This window comes from Parasteatoda tepidariorum, chromosome 1 (genome assembly GCF_982258835.1).
Source record: "Parasteatoda tepidariorum strain Cologne lab strain chromosome 1, Ptep-v5.0, whole genome shotgun sequence".
Lineage (NCBI taxonomy): Eukaryota > Metazoa > Arthropoda > Arachnida > Araneae > Theridiidae > Parasteatoda > Parasteatoda tepidariorum.
The window spans coordinates 1,005,951-1,028,271 of record NC_141755.1 but is presented as its reverse complement, the minus strand read 5'-3'; the positions used below and the strand labels follow the sequence as shown (position 1 = coordinate 1,028,271).

General features: G+C 28.6%; 1 protein-coding gene across 6 annotated transcripts in view; it reads right to left on the bottom strand.

Moving 5' to 3' along the window:
• Positions 1 to 22,321, bottom strand: part of LOC107438830 (uncharacterized) — a 131,027-nt gene that overhangs the window by 50,287 nt on the left and 58,419 nt on the right. For 4 of the 6 annotated variants that reach the window (XM_087157961.1, XM_087157955.1, XM_087157958.1 and 1 more), the window contains 2 exons: positions 17,215 to 17,346; positions 15,893 to 16,000 (listed from right to left, as the gene is read on the bottom strand). In XM_087157961.1, the coding sequence (XP_087014087.1) occupies positions 15,893 to 16,000; positions 17,215 to 17,346 (240 nt within the window). The remainder of the gene's footprint in view (positions 1 to 15,892; positions 16,001 to 17,214; positions 17,347 to 22,321) is intronic. The other 2 variants (XM_087157963.1, XM_087157979.1) reach the window with 1 other exon arrangement.

The window sequence follows — 22,321 nt, the reverse complement described above, 5'->3', positions numbered from 1 at the left end:
TTTTAAGATATTTTTTTATGGCATCTAAACTATGTTTGAAATAATTTGACTAATAATAATGTTTATTCTATTTAAAATTGTAAAATATTTTAGAACTAATAAAAACCGTAGGATATAAATATTATGCTTATTTAAAACATCATACGTTAAGAAATAAATAAAACTATTTACGTATGTTTAGTAAGTAAAAATTGTTTTGTTATGATTAGAGTTTTTTTTTTCTCAACAAATAGAAAATATAATTATTGTAAGCCCTGTACAGTTCTATACTGAATTATACATGCATAAAAAATATCTTTTTCGTCGATTTTCACTCGGAAAAGTTTTAAAGAAAGAGCTCAAAAAATATCAAACACATCAAATCGGGATTATCAAGGGAGAGAAATGAAGTGCCTGCTATCAAACTAAAAAAATGAAAAATCTATTTGTTAAAGCGAAGTTAACACAATCATAACGCATCCTATAAACATGCTATATTTAAATAAATAACATACATTTTTCTAATATAATCTAATGTAGTTTGATTCAAAAAAAAAAAAAAAAAAAAAAAAAAAAAAGGTAAAGAGCAAAAAATGTGAAATTGAAAAGGAATCGGTAAGAAATTACTTATAAATGTATAGACATTTTTGAGTTATGATTTCTAATATTTTTACCCTTAGGTAACTTATATCTTTTAAAATTCTGTACATTCGACTCATAGATTACGAATTAAAAATCAAGCTTATTTTTAGATTTCCTTTATTTACGTCAAACAAATTCATTTGGCTCAAGGAAAATACTCTTCAACTTTTATTCAATTCTAAACAAAAACAGAGATACAATTTGCAATACTTGAAGATGATACGGTTACATCATAAATTCGCGAAATTGGAAAAAAAGTCGAAAGTCAATGTTTAGCAATCTAGTGTTCATTCAAAAGAAGAACCGAGATATTCTACAAACGAAAATCACTATTTTAACCGTAACAATTTTATCTATTCTCCTGATCTATGAAAGAAGGCGGCACTGAGGCCGCGCCTACACATCATGAACCTGTTACCACAACACCTGACACATGAAAAAAAAAAAAAAGTAGCGACCTTGTTGGATCTTCCCAGATATTTTTGCTGCCCAATATAGCAATGCCAAGTGGCATATTCTTCAGGTGTTGGCGTCACTAGAGAATTCAGCCATTCATACCAAAGAACCTACCTTTCGCATTCACAAGGCCATTATAAACAATATATGAATATACAATACCGAAATGGTGCCGACTCCAAATTGCCCATTACATATTCAGTTTTTGAAGTTAAAATTACTCATATTTTTGTAATAAATCCAACAAATATATCCGATTGTATAAAATGATTAACAAAAAATATTCAAGGTTATTCGATAGGATATTATCACAAGCGGCTGGTAGTTAGACTTGCTCACTATCCTGCATGTGTTATTATTCGGCAGAGAATACAGTTTTACAGGGAAAGTGGGGTGCCGGGCCGATGCCCAAGAGTTCGTGGGTTCGGTCCCCGCCGGTCGTAGACTCCCCGTGTAGTAAATGGTGACTGATGCACGTTAAATCCGTCGAGTCTCAAAGTCCTCCATGTTCCCATAACAAATCAATACCTCTGGGGGTACCGATCCAGGAGTTTCCTTGTCTTCTGGATTGGTTCAAAATTACAAGGCTACGGCGTTGAACATTAGTAGTCGTAAACCCCAAAATTGGGTCGACTGTTCAACGGCGGTCATAAAATAAAATAAATTAAATAAGATACATTTTAATAACTAAAGAAAACTTAAGAACGATTCGTAAAAGAATACTATCAGAACCGATTAAGACAACAAGACTTAACTATCCTGCAGGGAATACAGTTTTACAGGGAATTTAATTTTCTTAATTTAATAAATTATATTTTAATTTAAGAAAATTAAAGGATAAAAAAAAATCGTATAAGGATATTATTAAAGCCGATTAAGGCAGTAAGATTTATTAACTATCTTGCAAACACTGCAATTCAGCAGAGAATACAATTTTACAGGGAATTCAATTCTCACAATTTAATCTTGATCTTAAAACGTCATTTGTCTATCGTAATGATTCTTTTAAGAGAAATAAACTTCAATATTAGAAAACCAAAGATAAAAGAGGTCAATTGTTAACAGAGAATATTAACGGAACTTTACACTAACAGAGGCAGAGAAAGTTTTATAGTGTATTCATTATTTTTTACAACTTGGTGCTTTTAAAATTTTCTATCTATTAAATACTCAGCTAATAAAACAGTATTGAAAGGGTAATTTAATATAAAGTTCTTAGAGGAGTATTTACATATTTTAAGAGCAAATATATATGTATTATTATTACATACATACAATATTATTACAATATGTATTATTTCAATATGTATACATGAATGCGTACTGTATGAAAAATAGATAAAAATAATCTATTTGAAAAATCGAAAATTTTACAGCCAATCCAATGACTTAATAGTAATAAAATTAGTTAACTAATTTTAGCAGGAAAATGTTTATAATATTTTTATAGCTAAATGTATTCACGAGGAAATAATTTTAAAAATGCAGCATCAATGTAAAGAAAAACAAAATAAGCAGATAATCAAATGTGTTTAATATGAATGAGTAAAAAGAGATCAAAACAAGCTCGAAACCATTCAGTCCCCAAATTACTTCAATGCTATTTGAACACATGCATAAAAATTTTCCACAATTATTAAATTTCCTAACTTAAAATTTCCAAATAAAATTCGATCGTTATCAATAGAGTTATTAAAACTTACTAAATATAAAAATAGTATTGTAAAGGAAGTGCATACTAATAGTGAATATTGTTTTCAACATTCAATCTAAAATATGTGTTTTAAATGCAATTTATAAAATCTTGTTCTATATTTCTTTTAGAAAATTAGGGTTAATAATTAGAAAATAAATTTTATAAGGTTGGCGCAGGTCATATAAATATTAGAAAAAGAGATAAATCATAGAACAGGCTGAACTATACGTCATTTAAGCAAAACGTTTTTATTTAATATCTGATTAAATTATTGTGTTTTGTAGACGTACTACTAATAAAATCGCACTATTTTCACTTTTATTTTAACCTAAATATAATTAAGAAATTCCGTAGGAATGTTAAAAGAATAGAGAGTGAGATTCATGTGGTTTCATCATTAAACTACATGTAAACGAAGTTTTCACGTTTTCTATTTCTTTCAGTTGTTGCTTTAACTTTCATATAAGTAAAACTCATCGGTTTTTGTTTCTAATATATAGACGAAAAACATCCCGTACAAGTGCCTTTCCTCAGCTAAATTTTAAGCTTCACATTTAAGTACACCTTCAGAATCATACGTTGTAGCTTTTGCGTTATCTCATAACCTTTTTACGCATTTTGCAACCATTGTCTGAAACACATTTAATTAAATAGACGCTAATACACGTACGTAATGCCGTCATCCGTGCAGGCGTAAAAACAAAAAAGGCTCACTTTTCCCAACTTTGGCATGAAGTCAATTTATCTTCAGCTTATATTATCTCATCCTATATTTCTCACAACAAAAACAGAAGTTTCATTTTCACTTGTGATTTATGATATTATTGTTCAGGTAATCACAAAAACTTGAATTTTTTTTTTTTTTGGTTAAATGAATGACACTACATTCAGAATAATGGTCAACATTAAAATCAAATCTGGTGTGACAGAACATCCTTCAAAAAATGTATAGAATTTTTTTATTTAAACAAATAAAAATGTTTCAAAAATTAGTTTCTTGTTTCGTAACAAAGATATATATTTACTCTGGTTGCTCAATGCAAAAAAAAGGTCAAAATGAAGAAATTTCAAAACTACAATAAACTCACTGAACTGTTTTTTTTTTCTTTTTCTTCAACAAGTAGTTAAAAAAAAAAGGGTTGTTTGGTATCGAAACCAGATCGTATCATTTTCAGAAATTTCATAGAGAAAGAAAATATCATTTCAGGCATTAAATTTTCGGTAAATTTTATTCTTATAAAATTGTTTTTCGATAAAAATTAACTTTCCCTCTAAAATAACTGAAAATTGAATTGATAAAAAAAAGGATATGGTTTATATGGGTTTATATACAAACTAAATATTTTTCCTTTTTACTTCTGTAGTTCTGGGGAATGGTGGATTCATTTATTAGTCAACTTTCCCAATAGGAAAAAAAATGGAGTATGCTTTAGCTACTGTAAGCTGTGCCATACGATAAATAAATTAAAAAAATTAATATTAATCAATGAAATTTTGATATTCTAATATACCTCTAATTAATAATTTTTAAAGAAAACGAAAATGTAAAAGTTTTGTCATTTTTCCAGCTTAATTTTTTTGCATAACTTATTGTTTCTTAAACGTCATTAATTATTAATAATTTAAGATAAATATTATTTTTCATACTACAGTTTTACATCATATGGTGTAATGCAAATCATTATTTTATTAATATTTTTTTTTATCTTGTACAATCTCCTAAGAAATAAGAAGAAGAATCTACATGACACCATTGAATCAACTTAATATTCAAAAAGAAAAACCTGGAAGTCGTCAGCGACAATTTTATCAAACGATCCTAATGCAATTGCTGCAACAAAAATAAATAAAAACGGATACACACGGAAAACATCATAAAGAACAGGCGCGTGGGATGACGAAATAAAAAGAACATATCGTTAAAAACAATGATGCGATGTCTTCCGCGACATTCTCCGCGCATACGAAATAAGGCGAAAATGTAGCCGTATCTATTCTTTTTATTATTTACTTCAAACGACGGACAAGGACTGCAAGGTCTAGGTTAGAAACCAAAAAGTGACATTTGTAGGTTAAAAGGTCATCAGCATCCTCAATAAGAGGATCTTCGGTGAATGGTTTTCGAAAGGATTGTCTTGTTCAACAGCAGATGTTGAAATAGAGAGGCAGGTGAAAGAAATCAATTGATAATTATTGTAAATCTTAACCGTGACGTTGTTCGTCGCAAAAGGTGATGATTATAAGCTACTGTTTCCCCCCCCCCTTCTTTATTTCGGGTTCTTCTAATTTAATCGGGAGATCTATAGAATACATCAGTAAAAAAATAAACTGGTAAATACCAGAAAGAAAAAATGAAATCAAAATTTCTTTGATAGGGGGAGGGGGGTTGTGACAAAAAGAGAAGCTTTTTAATGCTTAAGATGAAAGAGGAAGGGATTTTTCTCTGGATTAAACTTTGCCAAGAGAATGCAAAAATCTAACATTTTGAATCTTAAAATGAAGTTGAAATATATATTTTTCGAAATTTTTTTGAGAATTTGGTCTTAGTTCTTAAGTTACCTTTTTAAAAAATACTTGGGAATTTTCTCTTCATGGCAGATACAGGAGTGAAAGGCGAAGCAAAAACATCATTAGCTGTTGTAATAATTATGAAAGGGTTAAAGACCTTAAAATTTGATAAATAAGTTCAAAAGAAACAAAAATAAAAAGACAACAATAAAAAGAAACAAAAAGTATTTCTAAATATGCATTAGCTACTTAATAAAATAAAGAAGGAAATTGCATTCGTATTATTCTCCATAGGTTATCAAGGAGGAAAGGAATAGGTTTGGATTGAATTACGATTACAAAACAAGTAAACATAATAATTAACACACAAAAACTATTTTTCGAATAGTAATTAAAAAATAATTCTTACTAGATCGTAAAGGCATTGCATAGTTACCAAAGGTTGAAACTTAGCGGCTAACCTCCGCATGTTTGTTGTACATTCTAAACCTGTGGTAGGGAAAACGCTAAACTACTGTTGTAGCTACTTTCTTGTTGCATATATTGCAATGTGCTACTTTAAAAAAAAAAGAAGAAAAAAAAGAGTGTAATATAAGTGTAAAAAGCAATGCGATACAAAAAAAAAACTTTTGTGTGTAGTGATTCCAGGCAACTACTTTTAACTGTAGTGAAGTAGGTTAAAACGCATCTAATTTTTGGAATCTGATGGATGCAAATTTTCCGCGGGTATGTCAATAGAATAGACCCAATTAGAATGGCCCTGGGGTCGATTGTTAATAAGAATGAAGTGTTACTAAAATGTAAACTATCCGTTAAGAATAATAGATAATTTGTCACTTTGGCCATACTTTCACATGCGAATGTAAACTCCGGAAACATTGATTTTTTTTCAAAGAGAAGGAACATATTTTCGATATACTTAATTTCGCAGAGGAAATAAAAGAGGGCATTGAACACTTACAGGGGTGATTGTGAGTCCAAGTCAAAATTCCGAAAAATTTCTTGATTAAAAAAAAGACTGTTTAAATTGAAAAATTAGAAAAAAATTTAAACAAGTTTTTTTCCTCTTTTTCTCAATATTTCTTAGTTTACTTAAAATATATTTAAAATTTTACACATACCTATACCATTTACACATACCTATGATGACCTGGAGAAGTAATTAAAATTTACAAATATGTCTGTCTTTCTTAAGGTTATGATTATAACAACTATTTACTGATAAAACATGAATATTAATCAAGAATATAAGCTTATAAAGTATCTCTCTGGCTCTCCCTTACATACAAATAAAATAAACTGTGTTTTTAAGTTCCACCTTTGAAAATTTTATTTCCGGAAACTTCTGTGATCAATGATTTTTTGAAACGTTTGGACCTTCGATCTCCGGAAACTTCCGGATCACTGTTAGCGAAAAATCCGGAAATCCGGATTTTTTCCGGAGCACAATCAGCCCTGCAACAAAATTACAAGTATTTGATAATTTCCTGGTATTTTTTAAATTAAATATCCACTGTTCAGAAAAGCATAAAAAGTTGAAAGTTAAAGAAAATGGCTCATGTAAAACATGAATAAATATTTAAAAATAATAATTAAAGAGGGCATTAGAGCGAAATAAAAGAGGGCAATAAACACTTAACAAAATTACAAGTATTTGATAATTTCCTGGTATTTTTTAAATTAAATATCCACTGTTCAGAAAAGCATAAAAAGTTGAAAGTTAAAGAAAATGGCTCATGTAAAACATGAATAAATATTTAAAAATAATAATTAAAGAGGGCATTAGAGCGAAATAAAAGAGGGCAATAAACACTTAACAAAATTACAAGTATTTGATAATTTCCTGGTATTTTTTAAATTAAATATCCACTGTTCAGAAAAGCATAAAAAGTTGAAAGTTAAAGAAAATGGCTCAGGTAAAACATGAATAAATATTTAAAAATAATAATTAAAGAGGGCATTAGAGCGAAATAAAAGAGGGCAATAAACACTTAACAAAATTACAAGTATTTGATAATTTCCTGGTATTTTTTAAATTAAATATCCACTGTTCAGAAAAGCATAAAAAGTTGAAAGTTAAAGAAAATGGCTCATGTAAAACATGAATAAATATTTAAAAATAATAATTAAAGAGGGCATTAGAGCGAAATAAAAGAGGGCAATAAACACTTAACAAAATTACAAGTATTTGATAATTTCCTGGTATTTTTTAAATTAAATATCCACTGTTCAGAAAAGCATAAAAAGTTGAAAGTTAAAGAAAATGGCTCAGGTAAAACATGAATAAATATTTAAAAATAATAATTAAAGAGGGCATTAGAGCGAAATAAAAGAGGGCAATAAACACTTAACAAAATTACAAGTATCTGATAATTTCCTGGTATTTTTTAAATTAAATATCCACTGTTCAGAAAAGCATAAAAAGTTGAAAGTTAAAGAAAATGGCTCAGGTAAAACATGAATAAATATTTAAAAATAATAATTAAAGAGGGCATTAGAGCGAAATAAAAGAGGGCAATAAACACATAACAAAATTACAAGTATTTGATAATTTCCTGGTATTTTTTAAATTAAATATCCACTGTTCAGAAAAGCATAAAAAGTTGAAAGTTAAAGAAAATGGCTCAGGTAAAACATGAATAAATATTTAAAAATAATAATTAAAGAGGGCATTAGAGCGAAATAAAAGAGGGCAATAAACACTTAACAAAATTACAAGTATTTGATAATTTCCTGGTATTTTTTAAATTAAATATCCACTGTTCAGAAAAGCATAAAAAGTTGAAAGTTAAAGAAAATGGCTCAGGTAAAACATGAATAAATATTTAAAAATAATAATTAAAGAGGGCATTAGAGCGAAATAAAAGAGGGCAATAAACACATAACAAAATTACAAGTATTTGATAATTTCCTGGTATTTTTTAAATTAAATATCCACTGTTCAGAAAAGCATAAAAAGTTGAAAGTTAAAGAAAATGGCTCAGGTAAAACATGAATAAATATTTAAAAATAATAATTAAAGAGGGCATTAGAGCGAAATAAAAGAGGGCAATAAACACTTAACAAAATTACAAGTATTTGATAATTTCCTGGTATTTTTTAAATTAAATATCCACTGTTCAGAAAAGCATAAAAAGTTGAAAGTTAAAGAAAATGGCTCAGGTAAAACATGAATAAATATTTAAAAATAATAATTAAAGAGGGCATTAGAGCGAAATAAAAGAGGGCAATAAACACTTAACAAAATTACAAGTATTTGATAATTTCCTGGTATTTTTTAAATTAAATATCCACTGTTCAGAAAAGCATAAAAAGTTGAAAGTTAAAGAAAATGGCTCAGGTAAAACATGAATAAATATTTAAAAATAATAATTAAAGAGGGCATTAGAGCGAAATAAAAGAGGGCAATAAACACTTAACAAAATTACAAGTATTTGATAATTTCCTGGTATTTTTTAAATTAAATATCCACTGTTCAGAAAAGCATAAAAAGTTGAAAGTTAAAGAAAATGGCTCAGGTAAAACATGAATAAATATTTAAAAATAATAATTAAAGAGGGCATTAGAGCGAAATAAAAGAGGGCAATAAACACATAACAAAATTACAAGTATTTGATAATTTCCTGGTATTTTTTAAATTAAATATCCACTGTTCAGAAAAGCATAAAAAGTTGAAAGTTAAAGAAAATGGCTCAGGTAAAACATGAATAAATATTTAAAAATAATAATTAAAGAGGGCATTAGAGCGAAATAAAAGAGGGCAATAAACACTTAACAAAATTACAAGTATTTGATAATTTCCTGGTATTTTTTAAATTAAATATCCACTGTTCAGAAAAGCATAAAAAGTTGAAAGTTAAAGAAAATGGCTCAGGTAAAACATGAATAAATATTTAAAAATAATAATTAAAGAGGGCATTAGAGCGAAATAAAAGAGGGCAATAAACACATAACAAAATTACAAGTATTTGATAATTTCCTGGTATTTTTTAAATTAAATATCCACTGTTCAGAAAAGCATAAAAAGTTGAAAGTTAAAGAAAATGGCTCAGGTAAAACATGAATAAATATTTAAAAATAATAATTAAAGAGGGCATTAGAGCGAAATAAAAGAGGGCAATAAACACTTAACAAAATTACAAGTATTTGATAATTTCCTGGTATTTTTTAAATTAAATATCCACTGTTCAGAAAAGCATAAAAAGTTGAAAGTTAAAGAAAATGGCTCAGGTAAAACATGAATAAATATTTAAAAATAATAATTAAAGAGGGCATTAGAGCGAAATAAAAGAGGGCAATAAACACTTAACAAAATTACAAGTATTTGATAATTTCCTGGTATTTTTTAAATTAAATATCCACTGTTCAGAAAAGCATAAAAAGTTGAAAGTTAAAGAAAATGGCTCATGTAAAACATGAATAAATATTTAAAAATAATAATTAAAGAGGGCATTAGAGCGAAATAAAAGAGGGCAATAAACACTTAACAAAATTACAAGTATTTGATAATTTCCTGGTATTTTTTAAATTAAATATCCACTGTTCAGAAAAGCATAAAAAGTTGAAAGTTAAAGAAAATGGCTCAGGTAAAACATGAATAAATATTTAAAAATAATAATTAAAGAGGGCATTAGAGCGAAATAAAAGAGGGCAATAAACACTTAACAAAATTACAAGTATTTGATAATTTCCTGGTATTTTTTAAATTAAATATCCACTGTTCAGAAAAGCATAAAAAGTTGAAAGTTAAAGAAAATGGCTCATGTAAAACATGAATAAATATTTAAAAATAATAATTAAAGAGGGCATTAGAGCGAAATAAAAGAGGGCAATAAACACTTAACAAAATTACAAGTATTTGATAATTTCCTGGTATTTTTTAAATTAAATATCCACTGTTCAGAAAAGCATAAAAAGTTGAAAGTTAAAGAAAATGGCTCAGGTAAAACATGAATAAATATTTAAAAATAATAATTAAAGAGGGCATTAGAGCGAAATAAAAGAGGGCAATAAACACTTAACAAAATTACAAGTATCTGATAATTTCCTGGTATTTTTTAAATTAAATATCCACTGTTCAGAAAAGCATAAAAAGTTGAAAGTTAAAGAAAATGGCTCAGGTAAAACATGAATAAATATTTAAAAATAATAATTAAAGAGGGCATTAGAGCGAAATAAAAGAGGGCAATAAACACATAACAAAATTACAAGTATTTGATAATTTCCTGGTATTTTTTAAATTAAATATCCACTGTTCAGAAAAGCATAAAAAGTTGAAAGTTAAAGAAAATGGCTCAGGTAAAACATGAATAAATATTTCTTAATAATGACTCTCGTTAAAATAAGCCTATTTTTTTATTATTTAAAACAGTTTTGCACGTTAATTAAATTACTCAGCAAAGTTCGTCTCCTAAAAGTAGTGACTACATTTTAAAAGTAGTTTTTGGAAAGTTGTAACTACAGTTAACATTTCTAATTTAATTAAAGTTAATTACAAAAAACAAAATATTTCGCGACTACATAAAATTCACTTGTGAAACTATTCATATGAGCCTCAAAATAATAACAAAATTAATAACATCGCACTAAAATAATGAATATCATAAGATCACCACACAATTACCCATGGGTTCGGACAATAAACTATTTAAAATTAAAATATCAATAAATTTAGTTAAAAATATAAATCTTATAATTGAGATTGTAAATTTTAAATAGATTAATAATTCAAAAATTTAAAAAAATATTTAATATTGTAATTAATAGTTGCTAAAATAATATACCCTAAAAAATTGTAAATTTCCTATGAAAGAAATTAATACTTTACTTTGGCGAAAGTAAAGTTAATTCCCAATAACGCCTACTCCTCTTATAATCTCTATAAAACTAATGTCATTCCAAAGAAATAACAATAAAAAGAAAAATTAATTTTTAAAAAAAAACATAACGCTACGATTACTTCAGTTAAAGCCTTATTAAGACTATTTAGTAAGATTTCCTGCATTTTTATCTTAAATAATTAAAGTAAATAATAAAAATAATAACCAATTTAAGTAATGTTTAAAACTAAAGCATGAACATTAACCAAAAAGATGATTTTTTGTATTTAATTGTCTTTATTTATTTATTATGCATTTTTTGATTTTATTTAATTATGATAAATAAGAATTTTTAAGAAGAAAAGAAATAATTATAGTGCATAGCTCCAAAGAAATAAGAAGTAAAATGAATAAAGTAAAAGGACGTGAGATAATTGATGAGGTAATAAATGAGATAAGTTTTGATAACTATAAATAAAATATAGTTTTAATAATAATTGAGAAATAGCAATTACCCCTAAAAAGATAGAATAGAAAATAGTAACTATGGAGAGCACTATCAGATTTGATTATCTGAAACTACATACTATAGATTCATCAAGAAATAAGAAGAATTAGTAATACTAATATTGCATGTAGCCAACCTTTATGCATTACAAAAAAGCAAAAAGACCCCCATAAAAGTTATTTTCATGTTTACGTGCATTAATTCTTTTATTTGAATTTTTAAAAAAATAAAAGTGCATGATAAATTTTAAGAAAAAATATATTCCAAAAAATTTATAAGTTACTAATTAATAAGTTTCTAACTGTACACTAAGTTATATTTTCAAAAAAGGTTAATAAAAACATATTTCGTTAGATGGCAGCACTAGTCACAAAAGTAGTTCGAAAACACAGAAACTCATTCACTGCAGTGAAAATAAATTTATTAAATTTCTTTTGCTAAAGAAAACTATGTTTTTCGTTTATTTAAGTTTTTTTTCCCGCAAATTTTACATTATTTTGCACACAACTTACACAATGTTTGTGAAATAAATATGATTTCATTGGGTTCATTCGGCGAAACTAATTATTTATTAGAAATACTGATTCATTTGCATTTTAATTAGGCAAGGAAGAAAGAAGCAAAGCTGTGAAGACCGATTCACAGACAGTGAACAGTAAATTTAACTCTGGAGATTAACGCATTACGAATTGCATAAATGAATTAATCCAAATACTAAACAGCCAAAGAAAGAGCAACGAGGGTCGACATATGAATATTTTGATGTCAATAAAATTATCATTTATTTTGTTCTGAGTCATTTTTTTCCCCTTTGATTTCCTATTTGTCAGATAGAACAAACTGGCATTATTGTATTTATTCAAAATATTTATAGTTAATTCATTATTCATTCAATTATTGTCGATAAGTTATCGATCACTTAAAATATCAAACAAAGTTTTACAGGATTTAAAATTAAAGAAATTTCGTTATTAAAGAAATTAATTAGAAATATTGAAGTCAAGTACTTGTTCAGACTGTGACTATTTTAAGAATTGTAAATAAATAAAAAAAATACAACTAAAAAACACCATTTCCATCCAGACAATCAAGTGTTTTGTTTTACTGTGTAACTATCTAGTGGTATTTCGTATTCGTAGTGGTATTCGTATTTCGTATACTTGTAAAGTATATATCTGGAAACAATACTAAGAAACAGTTTGATATAAAGCCGTCATCTTCGGTAAGCTAGGCTTACCACCACACTCAAGTCCTTCAAACATAATAGTTTGACTAGCATAATCGTTGTAAAGCTCAAAAAGAGACAAAGGAAACGGAACGAGAAATTAAAAATGGAATTATAGATATGCATAAAAAAAATTTAATTTGTTTAAGATCATGCATCTACTTATTTTTGACAACTCTAAATGCAAACTTATAAAGATTAATCATAAGCTGTGGATACAAACTAGAAATTTTTATACTGTTTCAAGTCTCCGCTGACCCTGAAATCTATGCAACAGTCGTTAATAAATAAATTATTTCGTTTTAAATTTATATTGCCAATTCGATTCATCAGTCTTTTCAAGGTAAAACTCAAAAACTTTCCTTTACTAGACAAACACTATAAGCGATTAAAAAACAAATAAAATAGCGCAAGAATTTTTTTTTTTTAATTTCATATTATTCACTTCAACGCTTTTACTACATGTATATTATCAACGTAAATTTTTGTAAATGCGTCTATAGTTTTTAATTAATTAAATTCTAACCTCCCGTTTTAAAAGCATATTTCGGTTCATCAAGCATTTCACTTTTAAAAATTTTTTAACTACGTATAACGGAAACTACATTGGATACTAAAAGTAAAATAATGAGACGTTTCTTACATAAATCTTAGTATAATATCAGGTTCATAAATCAGGCTATCATTTTGAAGCTATACAGAAGCACTTTTATCTCCAGGCAAATAATTGCAGTTCAGACATGAATGTCATGCAAAAAAAACTTCTGAATTGTATAGAAAAATTTCTTACGACCATTTAAAATTAGATAGCCTAAAAATTTAAAATTTGATCCAAATCTGTTCAAATGAGAGGTAATTAAATATTTAAAAAAATTTTTTGCTCCATCTACGTTTTTGAGCGCCATATATATATTTCCCAGATTTGCAACGCTATATCCGTTAAATTATCGTTTCCACTAATTCGATTGACATTTCTACGTTTTTATTTAGAACGTAAAAACCAAAAGTAACAACTATATTTTTTTCATGGAAACTGTTCATACTCAAATACAGTTATAAACATACATCGATAATTATTATATGGCCTCCGTCAAACTTTATTTACGTCACAGAAATATTTTAAATCCTATTCAAAAGGAAGAACAATGTTGAGTAAATACAGTTGATCAACAATTTGAATGACTTTTAATGGCTCTCTACATCAGTTTCCGCACCTGTTACTGCTTCTCGTGGATATATACACAGCTGTGAATTCTTCAAACAATGCAGTGAAACAAAACATAAGAGAAAATACTTTTTAAACACAGATCAAAGTATTTAGATTAAAAATAACGAAAATACTTAAAAGGAACATAGCTTTATTTTAAATGTTTATTTCTGAAGAAAGTGCCATACTAACCATTCAAAGTTAATTTTAAAAAAAACCCGTTTAAGTAGCATAAGCTAGATTTATCATTTAAGTCAGGATAGTTTAGTGGCAAAAAATAAAGTAACGAATGACTTCTTAAAAAAAAAATTTAACATCAGGTTATTTTTTAAAAAAAAGTTATAAAAGGGAAGATTGGCGAAGGAATTATAAAAGGGAAAGGAATTGTTGATAATCTTTCTTCAATTAGATTTTGTAATTAATTAATTTTGCAATAATTGGTAAGGACATAGACATTATATAGACTCACGTTAATAGATTATCATTCAAAGAGTCAAAACAAAAATATTTTTATTATTCTTTTTAAAAATGCAATGGGACGTTCCTAAAAGACCTTTTTGACAGTGAGAAATGTTTAAGCTTTTCATAGATACAATAAGTTCTTTCTTTTCCTAATTTATTTCTCTATAATAACATGAAGGGAAAGGATATGATTGATGGTTTCGATGATTCTAACTGATATGAAGGGCACTCACTCAGATAGAGTTGTTCCGCAGTGGACTGATCGTTAAGACACGGTTCCCAGCAAATCACCGAAGTCTGTGGTCAGTGTGCGGGTGGGTGACCACTTATCAGTCTGCGTAGGGACCGAGGGTGTGCAGTATGGGTCCTTAAAGTGCTCGACTTCGCGCGCAGATCGTCGGGCAACCGAAGCGGGGGTGCCACCGCCTCTGCAGATGATCAAAATTGTGATGGCATGTCTTCGGATCATCCTCAGGGATGTTTCCCAGACTGTCGCCAATAGCCCATTGTGCAGGTCTAGTGCGACGTAAATGAACTACAGCAACAAGAACAACTCTTATCTATATTTCTTTTACGTGGCACCATAAACTCTGGTATTTCTTTATCTATTGGCAACGCTATAGTTATTATTCTTTTTTTAGGTTGTCTTAATAATTTAAGTAGTGTTAAATGAGTTATACGTTAAGTATTTATTTAGATACCTTTTGTTAGTTTATCTTAAGTAATAATTTAAGAAGTGTTGAATAGTTAGTTCTGTGTTAAGTATTTATTTAGAATAAACATTTTTCAGAAATATAAAAATGAGTTACGAAGTAACTATTTAGATTCATTTTGAAGTAGAAATTTTAAACAGAAACGGTGCCCGCATACTAATGAATGATGGGTGACTTCCTTTTTGGAGCATACATATAATATATAACGATACTCGATAGTGAGGAGGATTATCTCACGACACAGATGGAAATAGTTTGCTAAAATGTCCCCCAACTCATACTTTAATTAGTTTGTGTGAAGTCACAGATTTTAAATGATGGCTAAAATTCAATGCATTATAGCGGACGCATTTTGAAAAAAGTTAAAATCAAAGAACGAGTAAAATTAGAGATCTAAAGCTGGACGATGAAAAAAATGGGGTTGATATAGTGTTCAAAACGAACTAAGGTGTTAAAATGGAATGAGGGGGTAGAATAATATTTAAATACAGTTGTGCCATGGATTCGGTTTGGTTCATATAAAAATTTATATTTTGTATAAAATATCTTTGAAATGTGACGAAGCGGGTCGCCTAAAGGCGGCAAGATACCTCAGAATGCAAAAGAATGACTCATCATAAAAACTGAGAGATGATAAGAAAATATAGCTTATACTAAATGTCGTCATGTATACTAACCTTTGCTGGTTCGTGATTGCTTGACGCTCCTTTCTGGTTTAGAGGAAGTTGCTGGAGATGGGGATCTCATCCGAACAGATGTCGCCGATGTGATACGAATTTTAGGAACTGTTAAACAAAAATAGTTAACGCATGCAAATAAAGGTCCATGCAACTCTGAAATTCTTTTATTTTTTTTAACTTGATCTCACAAACATCAAATTATTAACACGTAGCGTATTTTACTTTAAAAAATATACATTTTTGAGGATAATTACAAAATTTAGAAGAAGTTTTTACTTGACTAAAGTAAAGGAGTTAAATGTTGCCTTCATTGAATAATTAAATCAAAACATTAAATATAACGTTATGGTATGTAACCAAAACAAATGAAGTGATTGACATAGTTGTTAGATAGCTTTGCAAGAGGAATTCTTTCTGTGAATAATAAACGATATTAAATTATCTTTGTATCTAATAATTAAACCCAACTTGCGTTTTCGAGATCGGAATTAATTTCTTTAATGACCTTTAACGATTTCGAGAAATCAAGATAGCCTTCAAGATAGTAAGCATTAAAAAGAAACTATTTCTCGTGCTTGAAATGAGTGTATTATGGATATAGGCTGTTTTTTAATGCATCTCAATGAAAAGAAATGAATATTTCTGAAGACATTCAACATAGTGAGATGTTCGATGTGCTACGCATATTTACAATTTTTGCTCTTTTTTTTGGAAAGCTTATTATTCTTTCTGTATAATTAGATACGTCACGCATCATTTATTTTTGAAAGTCTATAATATCAATAATTTCTAGAAAAGGTTTTCTTTTCTAAATTACATCCCATCACTCAATTCAAAGCACATCATTTCAAAAGTCATCACTTCTTTTAATGTTCAATAAAAAACAATGCATTTAAATCCTTTTTCACAAACTTTCACGCAATGTTTTAAAAACAAAAGAACTTGAATCAGAGTTTTGATCAAAACAAAGAAAATATAAATAAAAATCTCCATGCAGGTTAAAGTTATTTTTTAAATTAAAAAAATAAAAATGTATACAAAATTAAACAAAACAAAAAAACGTAATCAATTAACAAACCACAAGAAATAAATATAAAAGTTTTTGCCAATAAAAGGTGTTATTTTTTATTATATTTTTTACGGAAAAGGGATAACAGAAAGAAATATTTCAATTTTTGGTTGTAATCTTTGGTTACGTCAATGTAAAGCTTCACGAACCAATTTTGCATAAACGTAAATCAGGGCCTAGTTTTCGAGAGATCAGTGAACTATTTTCAAGGCAAAATAAGGTAGTTTGAAATTCGTATTCCCAATCTTACCTGAAACAGGCTTCTTGGTCACTGTTCGGGTATTTGCCGTTCTAGGCAACTGAGGAGTAACTCTCGGAGTTGAGGAGGAAGTGGCTTGCCTTTTAACAGCAACTGGAGGAGCAGGAGGTGGAATTGAAGAAGCTGAAGAAAAAAAAAAATTAATTTTCTATTTGATGAAATGGTAAAATATAAATAATCAAAATTATATGTATAAAAAATACTTTTGTATATCTATTTCACTGTGATCATGGCAATCAATTTATCTATGAAGCTAACAGTTTAAGTTTCTATTTTTACCCTATTTAAAAAAACTAACACCATCGTCAGTTTTTCGTAATTTTACAAACTATAAAATATATTGTTATAATTTTTCTTATTTGTGTCATTTTTTATCCCATTTTATATAACTCAGCATAAAAATTTTTAAAAATTTATTTTTTAAAAAATATGTTCACCGAACGTGGGCAGTCGCCTTAAATTGTCAGCTAAAATATTAAATTTCACCCAAAAACTTACGAAAATATTTCCCCACTTTATTTATTTTAAATAGGACACCGCGACCAGTCAATATCGAAAAACAAAAAAAACTCTTTAGTGACCTCGTTTTAATGTGCTATAAAAAGAAAAAGATCTTATATCAAAATCACGTATTTTTAAATTAATTTTCACATAGCTTTTTTTTTTTTCAGAGTTGGCTAGGTTGAACCCAATAGATTTTTCAAAAAATCCCTATTGGGGAAAAAAAGCATAAATTTGCACACCCATTTGGATTTAAAATTCTTTTTTTTTTCTTCTTTCATTTATCAATAAAGCATGCATAAAAATAGAGCTGTGTTTGCATAGAAACTTTTTTACTAAAGTTATATTGTTTAAAGAACAATTTATTTAAATTAAGAAATGCTTCTAACAGATTCTATTACCATTATTATTCCCCAGTGTCTCTCTCTTTTTTAAGAAAACGTTGAATCTTCACTAGTCTCAGCACCCAGTCTATTTCGTAATTTTGCCCATGTATTGCAAAATGTAGAGAACACACTATCTAAATAGGGGAAGATACTGCAAAGAAGTGGTTGGTATTTCATTCAATGATCCGGCCCAGTAAATTAACTGTTTGAGTAGCTGAACTATGTTCAGCTTAAATGATCTTGAATAAATGCATAGAGTTGGGATTGTTTAAAAGAAATAAGTTTTTAATGATATCCCAACAACAACAGATCGATTAGAACAAATAATATTAAACACAGAATTTTAATAATACAGTAGACATCCAATTCATAAAAACATGCTCTGAAAATTAATAATATATATATATATATATATATATATATATATATATATATATATATATATATATATATATATATATATATATATATATATATATATATATATATATATATATTTATATATATATATATATATATATATATATACATACACACACACACCTAAGTTTATTTCTGCAAACATTTGTGGTGTTTTCACTGGAACGAAACCAGTTTCTTTAATTGAAAAAGCACATTTTTTTAAAAGGCAATTTTTTTAAAAAAAAGAAGAACTTGCTGACCCGCTAGAAAACTTGAACCCCACTAGATAAGACCGGCTTAAGCCAACCTTGTTTGATCTAGCCACAATTGACAAGTAGTGTCATATGCATCAAACGAAAAAAAAAATTAACGATATTATAGATTCTGAACGATAAGTTCGAAAAAAAGTCGCATTTTTTTAAGTTTACTTTCTCAAGAACAATTTGACCGATTTTGACGAAATTTTGTATTTTGTTGTTTAAAATTACGTAGGTTAAAACTAAGTCAAAATTTGTATACTTATATTTTAAAATTTTTCAAATATATTTAAATAAAAAATAAACAAATATTCTAAAATGTTTTTTACATATCTTTAGATCAATAAATTTTACAATCGCGAGCAAAAATTCTTAAAAAGTTTCCGAGATATGGGGAAATACGGAAAAAGTAAAATTAACATAAATGGACCCAAACATCTGGCTACTGCTCTTTTACATCTAAACAATTGCCAACATATTTTTCAGATTGCTTCCGCCGAGAATATTTTAATGGTTACGAATCCAAATTTATCCAGAAAAATGTATGTTTTGTTTATTCAGAGAAACTACATATTTGCGTCTTGTTTCGTAACATAATTAACCATCTGAGCAAATAAAATTTACTCTTAAGTCGCAAATATTTGGTCTTGAATTTAGCGAGATATTTTTTTCTTACTGTACCACTATAATTCAGTTTAGATATCCCATTTTTTTCATTCAAAATATTAATAATTCACCTAGAATGTGCTAATTGGCTAATTTTATAGTGGATTAAATGTTACGTATGGTGGTGGTACTTATTCCCCTTGGCCCAGAACAAGGCTAGACCAAGTCCAGGAGACCGTTCACCGACAGAAAATCAAACACCATCTGCGGATCCTCCAAAATAAATTTTTCTCCAGTCCCATACAGGATAGCAAATGATCTGGTGAAGCCTGGTGGGCATTACATTTTAGGCATACAGGGAACGTCTTTTGACCCTGAACAAATGTTAGTCCGCGGGTATGACCAGTGATTAATCTTGTGATAGCTGTCTGTAGTTTCCTATCACCTTTAAGCTCCAGGGCAGCCCCAGGACTATTTTGTTGATACCATTCACGACTAGGTGGAATCCTCCAAGTCCTATTACTGTCGGCCTTTACTTTTGCATAGATTTCATTGTATGTTAGAAGGCCACTACTATCTATGGGATCATTGGAGCCCACCTTGGCCAGATCATTAAAGTGAAGGTTCACGTGGGAGGGGATCCACTGAAGATGTATATCATTGTGATAAGAGTAAGTCATCAAATTGTCGATGATATTTAGGCCAATTCTGTCACTGATGTTTTGCCAATTACTCAGGTATTGAACTGAGCTCTTACTATCCGTAAAAATCCAGATATTCTCTGTACTCTCAATGGAAATCATGTGTTCTAGAGCTGCGTTTATGGCGATTAGTTCTGATCTGAAAACTGAACAATGGTTTGGGTTACGCCTTTTAATTTTTGTAACGTCATCTTGGTTTTTTATGACAACACCACTACCAGTGTTGCCATTATCGAATTTACTTCCATCCGTGAAAATATGTACTGCTTCATTTGGAGTGTTGTGGATTGTCCCCAGTGCCAACTGTCTAAGAAGTGCTGGATGCTGATTTTTCTTACTACTGGAGGCCAAAAGTACCTCGTGAAAGAAAACCCTCGAAAGGTCTTTCAGTGGGTCTATATTTGGTTCTATCGAGCAGTGTTCTATGTCAGGGAACAGCAGATTAAATTTACCCGCCCTGCAAAAGGGACTGTCTCTTTTTAATCTCTGGACATCTGTCCAATTCATCAAGTAGGTAGAAATACGATGTTGGTCTACATAGCTGTATAGCTTGCTGTAATATTTTGCGGTGCTAGAAGTCCATCTCATAAACAATGGTTGGAGATTAGCCTCGTATAGGACATACTCATTAGGACAGCTATTACGTAAGCCTGTAATGATCCGTGCAGCACTCAGCTGTATCCTTTCAAGCATTTTTAAATTACCTGCCGAAGCTGTCAGTAAAATCTGGAATCCATATTCCAGCATTGGTCTGATAAAGGAAGTGTAAGTTGTCCTTAGGGTATTGGCATCTGCTCCCCAGTCGCGTCCAGAAATATATTTCAAGATGTTAAGTCTCTTTCTTGCCCTCTCCGCCTGATTGGCGATATGTCTGTTGCAGGTAATCTCGGGGTCAAGTGTAAAACCCAAGTATTTTGGATATTTAAATGTTACGTATAAGGGCCAAAAGCGACAAAACTGCGTCAAAATCAAAGGATGCTACAGAATTTGATGTAAAAACAAAATTAAGAAGCTAATTAAAGCGAGTTAAGTTCACTCGGGGTGCTCAAGGTCGAAATGGAAGAAAGAAAGCCTGAAGAAAAACCTGCTACATGAAGGGTCACTTCATTAAGGAAGCTAATATCTTCGATTTCGTTAAGCAATTTATTGAAATCGATTTCTTTCCCTAAACGTTATTTCTATATTTTCAAAAATAAAATGAAAATTTAAAAAATTTCTACATTTTATAAAAAAATTTATAGTTATTAGAAATTTTAATGAAATATGTGTCCGAAAAAAATCTGGTCCTATTTCATAAGTTTAAATATCGTCAGCCCTAATTAGCATATTTAAGGTTCGAGTCATTAAGAGTGTGTCTTGAGTGTATTGAACACGTAAGATCAAATGTTTTACAGTATGCTCACTTTTTTTTTCACCCGGTACATTTGTTAAAGCTATCTTCAACAATTTTCAAACTATTATTCTGCTTTTATTTAATTTTTTTTGTCACTGTTTGCATTTATTCTGTTTGCATCAAATGGTAAATTAGTTACATTTATTTTGAAAAAAGACATGTTTTCATTTACTATATAAAAAAATACTAATTGCAAAAGTGTAAAGTAACCAAATATTTCATATCCAAATTTAAATAAGAATTTCAAAAACAAGGTGAAATGATAGATTTCTCACTAATATCGAAAACTAAATCTGTGTAACCCATTCGTATTTTAACCCTTTGACGCAGATGGGACACCGGTGTCCCATTTAAATATTTTTTCCGACCCTCTAAATACAAGCAAAAATATATTTTGTATTTATTAATTATAAAAAACAGCCTAATGGTTAGTTAAAAAAATCATTTAGATTTTCGGAATTGCATTTGCGTTTCAATATAAAATCGGAAAAAAATATTTTGAAAAAAAAAAATTTCATTCATAATCAAAAATGTATCAATAACTATTTTTCAAATTCTGAAAATTTTGTTTCTATTAGATCTAAATACTTCAAATAAGTTAATTTGGAAGTGTTACCTTTGATGAAGAAGGGGACACCGGTATCTCATGCTGTATTTCATAAGCATAAATTATTGAAGTGCTGAATGTCATATTTTTCACTTATTTTGTCCTAAATTAATACGAAATAATGAAAAAAGTATGAAAAAAAGTATAGTAAATAGTCTTCTGCGCCAAAGAGTTTTTTTTTTTAAAAAATTGGAACCTTTTAATAAAATAATTTTTAATTTGGGTGTAACCATCTGAGGGGATTG